At 36.7% G+C, this 16,143-nt stretch overlaps 1 protein-coding gene across 2 annotated transcripts in view; it reads right to left on the bottom strand.

Annotated features, from left to right (window-relative positions):
- Nucleotides 1–3,361: 3,361 nt before the first annotated feature.
- The window catches only part of LOC114644471 (exportin-1), a 163,649-nt gene continuing 150,867 nt past the window's right edge, over nucleotides 3,362–16,143 (bottom strand). For both annotated transcript variants that reach the window (XM_051919672.1, XM_051919673.1), the window contains exons 20-25: nucleotides 14,496–14,690; nucleotides 13,940–14,108; nucleotides 13,651–13,785; nucleotides 8,127–8,286; nucleotides 7,918–8,014; nucleotides 3,362–4,405 (exon numbers count right to left, since the gene is read on the bottom strand). In XM_051919672.1, the coding sequence (XP_051775632.1) occupies nucleotides 4,259–4,405; nucleotides 7,918–8,014; nucleotides 8,127–8,286; nucleotides 13,651–13,785; nucleotides 13,940–14,108; nucleotides 14,496–14,690 (903 nt within the window). In that variant the 3' untranslated portion in view covers nucleotides 3,362–4,258. The remainder of the gene's footprint in view (nucleotides 4,406–7,917; nucleotides 8,015–8,126; nucleotides 8,287–13,650; nucleotides 13,786–13,939; nucleotides 14,109–14,495; nucleotides 14,691–16,143) is intronic.

A 16,143-nucleotide genomic window follows, 5' to 3' on the forward strand; every position in this document is an offset into this window, starting at 1 on the left:
TGGAGTCTTCTGCAACTTCATAGGGAGAAGTCCTCTTTCTGGCACTAGAGTTTAAATGCTGAAGTTCCCTTCTTGAAGTAATGGCTGTTTCTCATTTTTGGCCCAGGACATTGCAGAGTGCATCTCATCTTTCAGCTCTCCAAAGAGTGGCTCATCACAGCTTTTTGGTTTCAGAGACCAGTTAGTTTTAAAGGAGGATGTAACCTCTAACGATTGGATTAAGGTCATTTCCAGCTGCAGAACCAGTGTCCACTCACAGGCACATTACTTCATCATCCAAGTTACTACTCATTGAGGTGAAGCTCTTTGTTCGAACCTAGGTGTGCATTTGGTGTCAGCACGTTTCAAGGAGTCGGCAGAGACATCAGCTCAATTCTGATTTACACCTTTGTTTTCGGGTGAAGTGCAGGACCGACTATGAATGTTACAAGCTGCAGTCAAGTAATTTTCTCAGGAACAGAGGTTGAGGATGGAGCTGCTTTTTGGCACGATTGTTAAATCCACAGTCTTGACTGGCCTTGTATTTCACTAAAAAGTCTTTTTAAACAGGCATTGCCTACTTTGTCCTACACTTGAAATAAAACCAAATAACTCCTTATACTGTACATTTAAACACAAGGATGAATGAGCAGAAAAATGGCAGAAGGTGCTCTGGTCTGTCAAAATTTAAAATGTTTGGCTCTAACAGAAGACAGTTTGCCTGCTGAAGGGATGGAGAACAGTACATGGATAAATGTGGGTGAAAGTGAAACACAGTGGAGGTACCCTAAAGGTTTGGGGATGCGCTTCAACAAATTAAATGGCTTCTTCACTGCTGATAGGTATAGAAGATTATTTTCCATCATACAGTACCATTGGGGATGCTTCATCCCGCAGCATTACAATGAACCAAACTCACAACCAAAACCATTAAAAACTATTGGCAGCAAGAGGAGGAATAGGGAATCCTGAAGCAGCTAGTATGACTGCCTCAAAGCCCTGATCACATCATTAAGCCAGTATGGGATTACTTGCAGAGACAGAAGTGAGTAAAACAGTCAAACGTCTGCATTGGAACTGTGGCAAATTCTCCAAGAGGCTTGTAGCAACCTACCACCCTCTGAAACTACGTGCAAGTGTATGCCTAAGACAATGCTGCTGTTTTTAAAGGCAAGGGTGGTCAAGCCAAATACTAATTTCACTTATGGTTATCTCTTATGTTAGAGATCCTGCACACTTCATTTGACTGTTACAGGATATAGGATATGAAGATGGTCTTGTTATGGCCACCATTTATATATATTACCCTAAGTTCTTGTCTATAAGCCGGACTCATGTATTAGCCGGAGACCAAAAATCATACGAATTTTTAAAATAAAATCGTATCATAGATAAGCCGGACTCATGGATAAGCCGAACGTACTATAACCTATAACTAATAGAAGGGAGGGAGGTCAGTGGTCTCACTCGCGCCCATTTAATTTCTTTAAGGGGGGAGAGAGTGTGAGATATTGGCGTCTCTCTCACTCCCCGCATGGCGCGGTTGGAGCGGCCGGAGTGCGTTCTTTCTGCTCTGGGCGTCGCCGAGTCAACACGAGCGCGTAGCGGTCATTTAAATTGTGATTTTATATTAAAGCATATTTAAATATATATCGCGGATTTCTGCGGACAATGGGTCTTTTAATTTCTGGTACATGCTTCCTCAGTTGGTTTGCCCAGTTGATTTCATACAAGGGACGCTATTGGCAGATGGCTGAGAAGCTACCCGGCTTACTTTTCTGTCTCTCTTGCGCTGACTATCTGTGATCCTGACGTATGGGGATTGAGCAGGGGGGCTGTTTGCACACCTAGACGATACGGACGCTCGTCTAAAAATGCTGAAAGATTATCTTCACGTTGCTATCTTTTGTAAAGCTGATTCCTGAAAAGACATGCTGCACAGTGCTTCGCATACTTAAAAGCTCGAAGGGCACGTATTGATTTTTGACTGAAAAACAAACTCTCCCTCTCTCTCTCTTTGTCTGCTCCTGACGGAGGGGGTGTGAGCTGCCGCCTTCAACAGCTTTGTGCCACGGTGCTTCGCATACTTAAAAGCCAAACAGACCTATTGATTTGTTTGCTTTACTCCTTTGAAGAGGAAGATATGTTTGCATTCTTTTAATTGTGAGACGGAACTGTCATCTCTGTCTTGTCATGGAGCACAGTTTAAACTTTTGAAAAAGAGACAAATGTTTGTTTGCAGTGTTTGAATAACGTTCCTGTCTCTCTACAACCTCCCGTGTTTCTGCGCAAATCTGTGACCCAAGCATGACAATATAAAAATAACCATATAAACATATGGTTTCTACTTCGCGGATATTCTTATTTCGCGGGTGGCTCTGGAACGCAACCCCCGCGATGGATGTATAAGCCGGACTTATGTATAAGCCGATATTCTATTTTTTCATTTTCACAACTTTTTTCCTTAGATAAGCCGCGGCTTATAGACAAGAACTTAGGGTACTTCATTATATACCAATATCCCTCAGGATGCTGCTCTTTACACAATCCCCGCTACCCTATAACAACTATTGGACTCTATCAAAGTAATATGATTGATTTTGTTAGGTTCTGCATACCCTTCTGTGCAACTCTGTTATATACACACACACAATATTCTTCATAAATAAAACCTTCAAAATCTTCATAAACTAAAAAATTATTTTCAAATGTCATAGCCACATTAGGTCCATTCAAAATGATCACATCTTTCAGACATTTTCTCTTACAACTATCAATATGTAAAAATGTGATCAATGGCCCAACCATAGCCCAGATATCACATATTCCAAACTCTCTATTATTACCAGGGGCATTTATTGTTAAGCCATCCAACACTAATTTAGCAGTCCTCAGGGTGTTTCTCAATGTCTGCTACAAGTCCAAACTCAAATGCTAGCTTCTATGTTTAACAATTCAATTTCTACAAAATGTGCTTTTAATTCTAAATGAAAATGATTTAAATGAAGGAATAGTGCAATGAAATGCAAAAACATTCTGTTGCTGGTGGATGATGGAGCAGATTACAAAACTACATGAGAAGAATACTTAGCACACTCATTTTTGGATAATAAACAAACACTGGGTTTTGCTTTTTAAAAAAATCAAACCATGCATTATAAAATTCTCCAGAGGCCATCAATTATAAAATTATCAACTTTAATCAGTTTTAAAAGTTTCACAAGAAGTTTGACACTTAGAAGGGAATTTTGCCTTTGGAAAGTCTTCAAGAATATAATTTGTGTATATACATTTTCTTGAACTTATATCAGAATCAAAGTATCTGAATAAAAGCATGTGATACTGGCATATAACAAAAAAAATGAATGCAAAAAATACAAAATTAAATGTAAACCAAGTTTATTTTGCTCTTAAGTAGTGTTCTTGAAGCACTACAGCATGGTAAACAATGTAAATTAGTACAAGTCATCTCAAAAGCCATCAGAATTAACATGAGTTGTTATAAAGATGCGGCCTATGCTAATCGATAAATATTTTTAACCACTTTCACTTCGAATTAATGAAGGCTCACAACTGAGCAACACTCCTCATTGAGGAAAACAAAAGCTGTTGTCGACAATGCGACAGCGCACACACACACACACACACACACACCCCCAAACACGCACAAAAAAGTAAAAATAACTCAACTGTTGTGTTCCCGAGCTTTTAACGATGCTTTACAATGGGATGATATGCACATAATCCTGCTGCAAAAAATGTGTCTAGCAAGAAAATTAATGGTAATTTAGTCAAGAACAACCATTCAAACCAAACCTAACTCTACACTGTTGACAAAAAGCAGCATCTTTAACCCACACTTCCTTGCATTGATTCTTCAAGACTGTGTGATACATCTGTAGTATCCCACCAAAAATTGGTTATCAGCAATAGAATAGTTTTAGAAGCCATTTTGCAGAGGCCTTTACACATACAAGTTTACACAATAGCTTCTCTTGCCTAAAAAAATAAAAATGGGCAAGAAATTTAAAATGCTTTATTTCTTACAACCTCATGCAGATCTAAATTAATATGACCAAACATAAGCTTTAACAATGGAACGATATTACACAAGAAAGTTTTCATACAAAACGCATACTAAGTAAAAAGGGCCACTATGTGACACAGTATAATTTACATATTGGCATTGTTTTGGTCAACAAATACCCAAGTGCAGTTCACTTCTGAACGCAATCCATTTAGAAGTAATCTGACAAAACTTGGCTTGATATATGATTTTTCAATCACACATTTCTTCTGGAATTTCGTGTGGATTTAATATTCCAGGCACAGACATCTGTAACTTGTGTTTTTCTTCCTGCGCTTGTCGTAGGGAAGCTTCTCTTTCTTCCAAGAAGAGGTCAGATGTGTCTTCACCAGCAAACTCCTTTATAAGAATATAAACTCAAACTTAGTGCAAAAGAAACAGTCAGGAAAATGTGCTTATTACATTACAATAAGATCATTGAAAAGGAAAACACTAAAGTGAGAAATTACACTTTCCCTCATGATGAGATTTGAAAAAGATTTAAAAAAGCTATGAATTTCAATTCAGTTAATCAGATAAAACCACACTGAACACAAAAATCACAAGTGGCTTTCATGCATAACACAAATCTGTTACAAGAATATCACAAAAACTACTTAGTACAGTGGAACCTCTAGATACAAGTTTAATTCGTTCCAGCACTGAGCTTGTATAGCGAATTTCTCGTATCTAGAACAAACTTCCCCATTGAAAATAATGGAAATCCAGTTAATCCGTTCCGCACCCCAAATATATTAACATAAAAATCCATTTTCCTAACAAATAACACTGATAAATTATATATACTGTAGTCTACCTTTAATAAATAACACTGGTAAATAATAACTGATTATTAAAAGAATCAAAACAGGTGTCCAAAGTGCAGTAGAGCATTCAATAAATCTTTAAATAAACAATCCTTAAAACAGTTGTGAAGTGGAGGTTTAAAATACACAAGAATAACAATCCTTTAACACGAGGTTAAAACGTAGATAGATAGATAGATAGATAGATAGATAGATAGATAGATAGATAGAGATAGAGAGATAGAGAGATAGAGAGATAGATAGATAGATAGATAGATAGATAGATAGATAGATAGATAGATAGATAGATAGATAGATAGATAGATAGATAGATAGATAGATAGATAGATAGATAGATAGATAGATACTTTATTAATCCCAATGGGAAATTCACATTCTTCAGCAGCAGCATACTGATACAATAAATAATATTAAATTAAAGAATGATAATAATACAGGTGAAAAAAAACAGACAATAACTTTGTATAATGTTAAATGTTAACGTTTACCCCCCCTGGTGGAATTAAAGAGTCGCATAGTTTGGGGGAGGAACGATCTCCTCAGTCTGTCAGTGGAGCAGGACAGTGACAGCAGTCTGTCGCTGAAGCTGCTCTTCTGTCTGGAGATGACATTATTTAGTGGATGCAGTGGATTCTCCATAATTGATAGGAGCCTGCTGAGCACCCTTCGCTCTGCCACAGATGTTAAACTGTCCAGCTCCATGCCAACAATAGAGCCTGCCTTCCTCACCAGTTTGTCCAGGCGTGAGGCGTCTTTCCTCTTAATGCTGCCTCCCCAGCACACCACTGCGTAGAAGAGGGCGCTCGCCACAACTGTTTGATAGAACATCTGCAGCATCTTATTGCAGATGTTGAAGGAAGCCAGCCTTCTAAGGAAGTATAACCGGCTTTGTCCTTTCTTGCACAGCGCATCAGTATTGGCAGTCCAGTCTAATTTATCATCCAGCTGCACTCCCAGATATTTATAGGTCTGCACCATCTGCACACAGTCACCTTTGATGATCACTGGGTCTATGAGGGGTCTGGGCCTCCTAAAATCCACCACCAGCTCCTTGGTTTTGCTGGTGTTCAGGTGTAGGTGGTTTGAGTCGGACCATTTAACAAAGTCATTGATTAGATGCAGTCTTTAAAAAACAGATGACAATCCCCGGTGCTTCTTCTCTGTTAGCGTCTCGCCTGCGGGCTCTGCAACAGGCGAGACACTCTTAATGCAGCTGACCTTCTCTACACCGTCCTGCTTCAGCTGTTTGGCTCGCCTGTTCAGCTACACGCGAGCCTGCGCAGGCTCGCTCTCCCGCACCGACTTCCTGCCCCCCCCCTCTCTCCTTTTACTTCTTCTCCCCCTTAACCGGCTCGCGCTTCTCTATATATGCGGGGAGGACATGGCAGCTGCAGCCCATCAGCCACAGGAACAATCATGGATGTGGGCAGTTTCCCACCTGTGCACTTAAGTGAGAAACGCAGACACCGCAGATCGCGGCTCGCAACTGCTACCACGCCCCCTCGCTAAGCCGCGAGCTATACCCACAGCCTGGCTCGTGGCTCGTTACGCGAGCCAATGCTCGCATTTAGATCTGAATTTTTCGCTCATACTTTCCTCGTATTTTGAATTTCTCGTATACAGAGGTGATCGTATCTCGAGGTTCCACTGTACAATAAACATGAACACTCTTTGATTAATGCATCACAAAATGCTTCACAGATAAGGGTCTACAAGTTCAAGTTTAACATGCAGCTGGTTGCAGTTTCCAGCATAATTTTTGATAGATTACCACCTAGTTTCTTTTTGGTCAAATAAAACATGCCACATTTCAAACTGAATCACATTATGTCTTTTCTGTTTGTAGCATGCTTGTAACTTTGATACAGCTCAACTAAATCTATGAGCTAAGAAATATAAATCATAAAAAAGTTAGAAGAGGCAAGTTTTAGAAGTAGCTTAATTCATGTCATACAGAATGTTTTAAGAATCTAGGACACACGGATTAGAGTATCCATCCATCAACCAACCTGCTACATCCTAACTACAGGGTCACAGGGGTCTGCTGGAGCCAATCCCAGCCAACACAGGGCGCAAGGCAGGAAACAAACCCCGGGCAGGGTGCCAGCCTACTGCAGGGCACATACACACCAAGCACACACTAGGGACAATTTAGAATCGCCAATGCACCTAACCTGCATGTCTTTGGACTGTGGGAGGAAACCCACGCAGACACGGGGAGTACATGCAAACTTCACGCAGGGAGGACCCGGGAAGTGAACCCGGGTCTCCTAACTGCAAGGCAGCAGCGCTACCCACTGCACCACCGTGCCACTCCGGATTAGAGTATATACTGCCTAATGTGCATGACTTTAATCAGAATTAGATTTTTATTTTGGGAGGGGTGGAATCTGTTGAAGCTACTGCACTTGTTTTATGTGAAATTAAACTATACTAAGCAACATCAAGTCTCCCAAAATAACTCCATTCCAATCAGCGAAAGTTACAGCAAATAAGAATACTTTGACACCTCTGAAGATAGCACTTCCTCCACCAACTTACAGAAGAACATATACCATTGAGAATTTGAAGATAGACATTTATAACAGTAAAACAAATCCATTCTATAACATTTGACTGCCAATTCAAAGATGAGTGAGCACAAGTGCAGGTTTAAAATAGATATAATATTAACCTACACAGTGCATCCATGGTTTTTGGATCTAACTCTGAAATGCTACTTTTAATTCTGCTTCTAAAGCTCAATGACTGGACTCATTTAAACGTCAGAGTGAAATCCAGACTACATTCTTATTGTTTTTTTCTGTAGCAACAGTACTAATTTTGATTGTACTATACCATGTCTTAGGTGTACATATACTTCTCTGTATTACTGCAATGATTTTTATTTATTTATTTTCACATATGTACACTTCAGAGAACAACTAACGTGTAGCTGAAAGTTAAAGTGAAATGATGGAGGATGATGTATTAAACTAAAAAAAAGGAACAGCTCGTTCCATTAGTTGTACAAACTATTAAAAAAAGAAGACCACACAGCCTTACCTTAATTTGCACAAGAAAGTCCCTTAAATGCTCTTTGAAAGCAGGTATGTCTTGATTTAAGCTGAATAATCCCGTTACAAAAACTTTAACTTGCGCACTGGGAAAAAAAAAAAAAAAAAAAAAAAAGTAAATCCTGTTAAAAGCTTTTTTTTTAAATTAAAAAACACAAAAATAAATGCAACACAGAAAATTAAAAATACACTACTTACTCTTGCAAATGTGGGAAGGCAGATTTCAAAAGGTTGGCCACATATTCCTGAGTAAATATCTGGTTGTTAACTGGATTTGCTGGATTCAGGCTGGCGTTAATTTTACCTTCTTCTACCAAGTTAAACATGTAAGCAAGAATTGATGCATGCATTGTTAGACCTGCAGGGGGTAAAAAGAAAAAGTAATCATTTGCCATTTAAACAGTTTTACATCACCCTTTTATGATTCAATCTGAAAATAGCAGTAAGCATTGTACAAAAAATTTTTATATTTTAACTCAATTAATGCAAAGTGAAAATGATCTGCAAGTAGTAAAACTTTTGACTTCTATCTGACCCTGATCAACATCCTTGAAAAAATTATCCTTGACATAGATCTATGATAAAAGTTTAAAAGGGTAGGGGGGTGAGGGTTGTAGGCCACACTCCAAATGCGTTAACACAACTACCCTCACTGTTCTTCCATTATCAAATTTAAATTTTACAAGTATACAAAATTTTCTGTATAGGAAACAAAGGATGTCCATTTCGTCCTCTCATCTAATTGTAATGTATATAATGCAGAAAAACTGGAAATGTTCATGCCAGGAGGTCTTGCAGCAAGACATTCATTCATAATCTTAAAATCAATTAACTTTTTACAAGAGGACTCTCTACTTTCTCTTTCATATCCCAAACATACAAAGGCCAGGTTAACTAGTGACTCCTAGGTTAATGGATGCATCTTTGGATTTTTTTTAGTCAGGTTTAAAAGGTTTCTTGCTTACTTTATCAAGAAGTTACTGTTGATCAAATATTCAGGCTACAACATTCAATTTCCTCACAACATTATATACTAAACTGAATTAAAACACGCTGAAACCCAGCCACTGCACCAGTGTCTGATGAATGGACTACTGTCCTTGGAAGAGAAGTTTGCAGAGGATGAAGACCTAGAGATGTGGTATAGTTTCTGTCTAGATTTATCCAGCTCATTATCAGGAGAATTTAAAGTGTCTGCATTCCAGGTTCTAGTTGGTTAGAATCCATAATTTGCCCATTAATAGTGATGAACAGAGAAGCATGAAAATTAAAAGCCTCCATTTACAATCTATATTGTGTGGAGTGGTTACTAGTGTTTTCTCATAGCTTCGTGGGCTAAAATGTCACACCTAGTCTGTACAGAGTTTGCTCATTTTCCCAAGGGTGTGCATAGCTCTTTCCATGTACTAAGAGTTTTAGGCTCAAATTTACAAATTATTTTGCAAGTGAATTTGATAGTGAAGTAGCTGGTCATTTTTAGTACAGAGTTTTATTTGCAATGCTCAACCAGTACTGCTACAATTCTGAAAGCTTCATCAGACTAGCACATTTTTCTGAATGCAAAAGGAAAAAAAAGTCTAGCTAATTAAACAATTACATCAGTTACAGGTGACTGATCAAATAATTTGCGAAATCAATAGCTATACCCAAGAACTGAATACATGAACTCCTGCCCTACAGAATTTTTTTCTCCAGCATCTCACTTGCTGGAGTTTTGTTGTTCTCTCCTGCCAGCCATTTGATCAACAGCATGTTATTAAACTGGTCTCTTTTTTGTGACCATTAGAGATTTGTTTCTTTTTATTGAAACTTCTTTTCTGACATTTGTAAAGGACTTTGACCTGTGGATAATTAAAACTCTTGAGTCCACTGTAATTTAAAATTTATGCTTAATTTCATTAGGGACAGTGCGTCCATCTATATTTATTTTTATATTTTACATTTCGCAAAGCATTTTGAGCTACATCTTTTGCACTAAACTGTGCTATATAAATAAAATGTTATTTTTACCATATTTTGTAGTGTTGAATTTAGAGACACCCATGGGGTAGAGATAAACCAAAACTCTTTGCTCCTGAATAAGAAACTGACAAACAGTATTATTTGGCTCAGACAAATAAAGATTGTGTTCAAAAGAATTAACCAGGTCAGTTTGACAACAATTGACTGCATTCTCAACAGGCAGAAAAAGACGACGAAACAAATTTCAGTCCCATTTGAAAGAACCTGTGAAACTACAATATCAGTATGTGCGAGTAAGTTAACACAGAAGAATGCTATAAACTATAGTATTTCACACCCATATTGGGACCTTAGGCAATGTTCTGTTCTTCATATTGTACAAGGTTATATTATATAACAATTGTCTGACATTATACCCGTTTGCTTTTGGAGCATATTAGAACGATACTTTGTAAACTCAAGATAATTTTTTTTTCCTTTCATGAGGCCAGTATTAACTTGTCAAAGTGGAGTGCATGTGGAAAAAATGTCATTGGGCAGTAGGCAATTGTGCAAATCCCTAGTCAGTGTTTGAGAAATGCCAGTGTATTCAGTAATCATCAAGCATGGAGCCTCCACATTATTATGGGACTCTTGGCCCCTACAACACCATTCACCTCATCCAGAAAAAACACTGCTTCAACAGCCAGGTACGCAGGGTCAGCTTATATGCTGTAATTAGGGACGATCTCAATTTCCATTGTGTGACTCTTGTCTAAAACTGGTTTCAAGATAACTCATTTTTCCTAAAGTCTTTTTTCCTCCATTTTCCCCATTCCTAAAACTTATGGAGGAACCTTTCCCAACATGACAGTAGAAAGATCACGACAGAAATCCATACAAGAAGGTACCTACTTCAGGCCATGGAAGAGGCTTCTGGGCATTGATCTTAAAGAGTTATGCCAAGGACAAGTATGGCACACATGAGCTTACTTCTCCAACTGTTCTGCCAAAGAAAATCTTGCATGTAATGGTAATGGCATACAGTATCTCTGGCCTGATCCAGGTCACGGACATGATGGGAAGGAGTGTACTACTAGCTTAACCAGTCTATTTCTGCATTTCCAGTATTTGCAACAATTTTTAAAGTCTTAACAATACTGTCCATGAAATGTGTGTCAAGTGGCTTTTGGGCTCAATGCTGCTTTATGTACTTGGAAATTAATTTCACTCCGAGGTCAAAAATGTTTGTTTTGGGCACCAGTGGTTTTCTAAGTTGTGTGTGTGTGTGTGTGTGTGTGTGTGTTTTGATTAGGGCCCAACCAATAATAATCGGGCCAATACTGGGTTTATCTCAAAGTATCAGTAGAATCTTCTTGGATATTACAATGTTGAAACTCAACTACATTTTACAAATAATTTTTCTAGCACAGAGCCTCACCTTCAAAACCCACTCCATCTGACCGATATTCATAAAAGCAGTAACAAACTGAACAATACATGTGCTAAAGAGATTACACACATTGCTAAACGCCATCTATAATACTCATTCCTAGACGGACGTTTTGGTCAATTTTAAAGATTATTACTTTAACTAGTAGTACACTAAGTTGACAATTTTCCTGGATTTCTAAATTTTCCCATTGGTTTCACAACCTGTCAAAATGGTCACTGAACCGCCTAATCCGAGCATACAGGAAGTTTTCACTCAGTAATTAGTCAATTTCAAAAGACAGATGTTTAACCAGTAAAAGAAAGCTAAAGCTAAGCTTTCAAACAGTTATACATTTATCACTGTAAGTCACAATGATTGCTCGAGAAAGCATGTACACTGTGCATGCTGCGAGTTTGTTTAGTTTTTCCCTTATTCCAGTGTATGCTTTTATATCAAAGATGCATTTCCAGGCCCTCAGCAGAATACAAACAATCACCAAAAATGCAGCAACTAATTGTCTGAAACTCCCTGAGTGAACCAACAGATAATGGTATAGCTCCCTGCCTACAGATAACATATAAAATGTGCTCAAATTTATAATACGAATTGTGTAATTATACCACACTGCCAATCACCTAATGTGGTCTACCTAATTCTGTGTTAAAACTGGCCCAACATGGCATTCTATGTGGGAGAAACTGGACAAACACTGTGTCAAAGAATGATTTTTACACAGGTTCCACATTAAGCATGGCCAATGGAGATGTTCCTGTAGGAGCTCATTTCATCAGCGATGGACTCTGTGAGAAGGACTTTAAAAGTCACAGCGCTTATGGACAATTTCAAGACACAACAAAAGAGAAAGGAACGGGAAGTTAAACTGGTGCTAAAATTTAACATGTTACAAAATTGTTTAACTAAATAGAGACAAGAGCTTTGTGACCAGGGATTGTTTACATCTCTCTGACTTACTCAGACAATTTAACTATAGATCCACACTGTCTGGAAACCTCATCAAAAACTTCAAGAGACTTTATTGGACAGTTATCTCATCAAAAGATCTTGAGTATACATTGTTCTCCTCTCCTAAAATTTAGCAGCTAAATGAATCTTATATTGGAGAGGTCTGTTAACTTTTTACATTGAAGATGAGCCACTTAAGATTTTCCAATGCTGTCTCTGTCCTAGTGTCTATATTAAAAACAGGGAACACCAGTTTCTGTATTTCAAACAGACTAAAAGAGGGACCCGAGTTGCCTTTAAAGCCTGAACGTTATAATCTGTTCAGTTAGCCAATAAAAGGTGTCATTTTGCTTGACTTCTCATTGCATCCATAATGGCGAACAGACTACCTGCAACTTGTAACTCAAATCAATTGTAAAGACATTTTTACCTTTTTGATACATGATTGTAGTTGACAATATATGAAATTATCATTTAGTATTCATAATGCCCAGGGCCAAAGCAGAAAATGTCATTAACAGTCAGCAAGACATCCCCCCCAGCACACAAGTAAATTTTTCACATCTATTATTCCTAGTATTGCTAGAAACATAAAATGCTTCATACTGCACACCCAATGTTTTTAAAAAGTATTTCCCTTTCTTCATTAGAGGATACTCTCGAAAAATAAAGCAGGCTATTGGTGACTCACTATTATATTTATATTTTAAAAATTAATAAAAATTACAATTTAACAGTAAATAAAAATAAATCTGTATATTTATTTCACAACTAGTAAAAAGAAATAGTGCTTTACATTGGTTTGCAAATATTTTAATACATTTACAGTATAAATATTAAGTTGGACATGTGTGCAATAAATGTATGTTAGTTTGTATCATTTGCCTTTAAAATGCAGAAACTAACTAGTAAACTGCAATAACTAAACATAAAACAGTGAAATGACTAGAAACTATTAAAGCTTCGTGTTACAACCAAATCTTTTATAAAACATTGATTAGTGGACAGAAAAATTTCAGATTATGTTTTGGAGAACATAAACCCAAAATTATAACCCCTAGGCAAAACCCTTGGAATTGAGCCAGTTTTGTATTAATTCTGACCATGTTTGAAAGTGGAAATAGAATATCCATATAGCATTTACTTCTCACGATTACACAAGGAATGGTGGAAATTCCACGGAAAGAAAATAGACAGCTCACTGAACTCGGCAATTTAAAATATTGACATTTAAATAATTTTGATAAAAATATTAAAAAGGAACTTTTATTCTGAATTATATATAAAAAAGTTCTCCCTGGAAAAAAAAACCAAACAATTGAACTGCACAATTGAAACTGTATCAAAATCAAAACATTTCATATTAAACATCACAATGCTTACCAGCCGTATGGGAGGTATCCGTTACTACAGAGAAGATATGCTGAAGGATGTCACAGAAATAAGTCTGGTAGAAGCTCTGAGCAGCAGCCTCCTCTTGGGCAACATTCTGAAGTAAGGTATAAAGTATCTGTAGACCTAGTCAAGAGATTAACATTGAGACCCTATAAATAATTCTTGGCGTTATAGTCAACTTTGTTAGGTTAAACTATTGCATTTTTCACAGTTTAAGAGTTAAAATAAAAACAAAAATGCAACCATACTTGATGCCAGCATTCATTCAAAATCTTACCAGTGTCCGCAACATTCCTCATTGTGTGTTTGAATGCCCAGATTATAGAATCCAAAACCAACTTAAACTGTGCAGGAGGAATAGCCAGGAATGCTGGGAAACAGTGTGAATTGACAGCTTGTAACAATAAAAAGAAATTTGTTCGATGCTCTGGATATTCCTCGAAATCCTAAGAAGAATAAAGAGCATTTTTAACTTCAAATATCCAGCATTACTGAATTTACTGACATTGAGCAGGTAGACTCCAAAGATCTATTTACATTGTAAAAATCTATTAAAACTTAAGACATTTAACCCACATTTTCAAATCTGTATGTTAGCTTTGCAAAACCTTACAATGCAACAGTCAGATACTAAGTAGTTAATAAAGTGATAGCTTACGTAAAAAAATAACACTTGTGAAGCATCAAAATAGGGTGCACTTTAAAAATATACAGTCAGTTCTCACAACTAGCATCAACAATGTGACACCAACTGATCATAATAAAGTGGTTAGAAAACTTTGCAATTAATGATGTTAAGGAGGGGCTTGAATTTTCATAAAACATTGCCTTACCTTGTTAATCATATTTAAAGTGCATTCAAAGACTGCATCAAATATCTGTGGAATTTCAGCTGTAATATGCCCACCTAACTTGTTCACAATTGTGGCCATAGTACTGAGCACTTCTGGTTCTCTGGCTGCTGGTACATTCCTCTGATAATCAATAAGCACAGCATCTAAAAGTGGTGGGACAAAGTTTTCTGCAACCTATTGTTTAGGAGAAAAAAAATTAAGGTGTTAAAAGAAAAAGATTACTTCTATAATAATGTGAAAGAGAGCAAAAGATTTATCATTCTAAATACTATTGTCAAATTTTATCCACTCATTGTGGAAAAATAATGTAGCCAATAGTTAAAAGTTTAGAGTGCCAAATTAAACAGTCAGGACCAATCTAAATATTTTGGAATGTATAGATATGAAATAGGGGGTGGGAAAAACAAAAAAACAAACAAAAAAACAAACAAAAAAACACACACACCACTTAACATTAAGTTTCTCCTAAATGGCCACATCTCTTACACTAGTGTTATTAAAATGATTAATATTCATTTTCATGAACATGTTAACTCTTGGAGTTCATGGACTGCATAGTGAAACACTAAGTGATCTGCAAAAGTACGAAGAGTTTTCTGCTTGTATTCCTACATTAGTTTCTTCAAGTTCTTGGTTTAGCGCTAATAAATATCTAGGTTTAAAATCACGTTATCTGTACATTCTGGAGTTGACTTTATGTATGATCTTAATAAAGGGTAATGGTTATTACTTAGACATTTAATATTTAAAACAAATTCAGAAAAATGGCTAGTGGTTTAACATCACAAGTTCAATTGAACTTTCGTGATGGTCTTTTCATTGAGAAGAGTTTCCATTTGTTCAGCTGGCTTTCCATAAATTAGTTTGGCTAACTTGACTGAAAAATTGTGTTTTTCTAGTTTTAAGATTGTTTAAAATTGTTCTTATTTTTTTACATTTTATTAGCTTTGTTTTAGTCACCAAATATGTCTACACTGACAGTTTTGCAAATCTAAAAACAGTTCTCTTTATAGCTGTCATGATCTGTATAAGACATTTATGCTTATAACTGTCAACTTATTACATCAAATATACGATTGTACCATCTGTGACAAAGCAAAATTTTCTCATGGTTATGTGACAATGCAAGGCTTCCAGTGTAAACAAAAAGATATATCAAATAGCTAGTATGCCCAGATTTACTTTAAATTGCACCACATTTCAGTGAATGGTATTTCATTTCATAAACACCTTCCTTTTCATTTGTGTCATCCTCCATGCGAGTAGTAAGATCATTGCATACTCATACATTATATTTATTCTTGATTCTCGCTGATGTGGACTAGGTGGTCATCTTGTTTCCAAACTTTGAAAGTGTATATTTCAGAGGATACATCTTTTGATTAGTTTATTAAATACTGTTATAGTAAGAGTAATAACTGAGAAATAGAAAGTTTTTACATATAAATACTGCAATTCAACAAACCGTACCATATACTATACATCTTTTATAGTAACTTTTCAAACCAGTCACTCAATAAGCAATATTTGATTAACATTTTAAGAATGTCATGTCTTTGTATTACAAGTGCCTTACTGCTGCATGTGTGTTACATGTATTACAGTACATCTTAATATAGGGCAGAAG

The sequence above is a fragment of the Erpetoichthys calabaricus genome, chromosome 15, assembly GCF_900747795.2.
Source record: "Erpetoichthys calabaricus chromosome 15, fErpCal1.3, whole genome shotgun sequence".
Taxonomy (NCBI): Eukaryota; Metazoa; Chordata; class Cladistia; order Polypteriformes; family Polypteridae; genus Erpetoichthys; species Erpetoichthys calabaricus.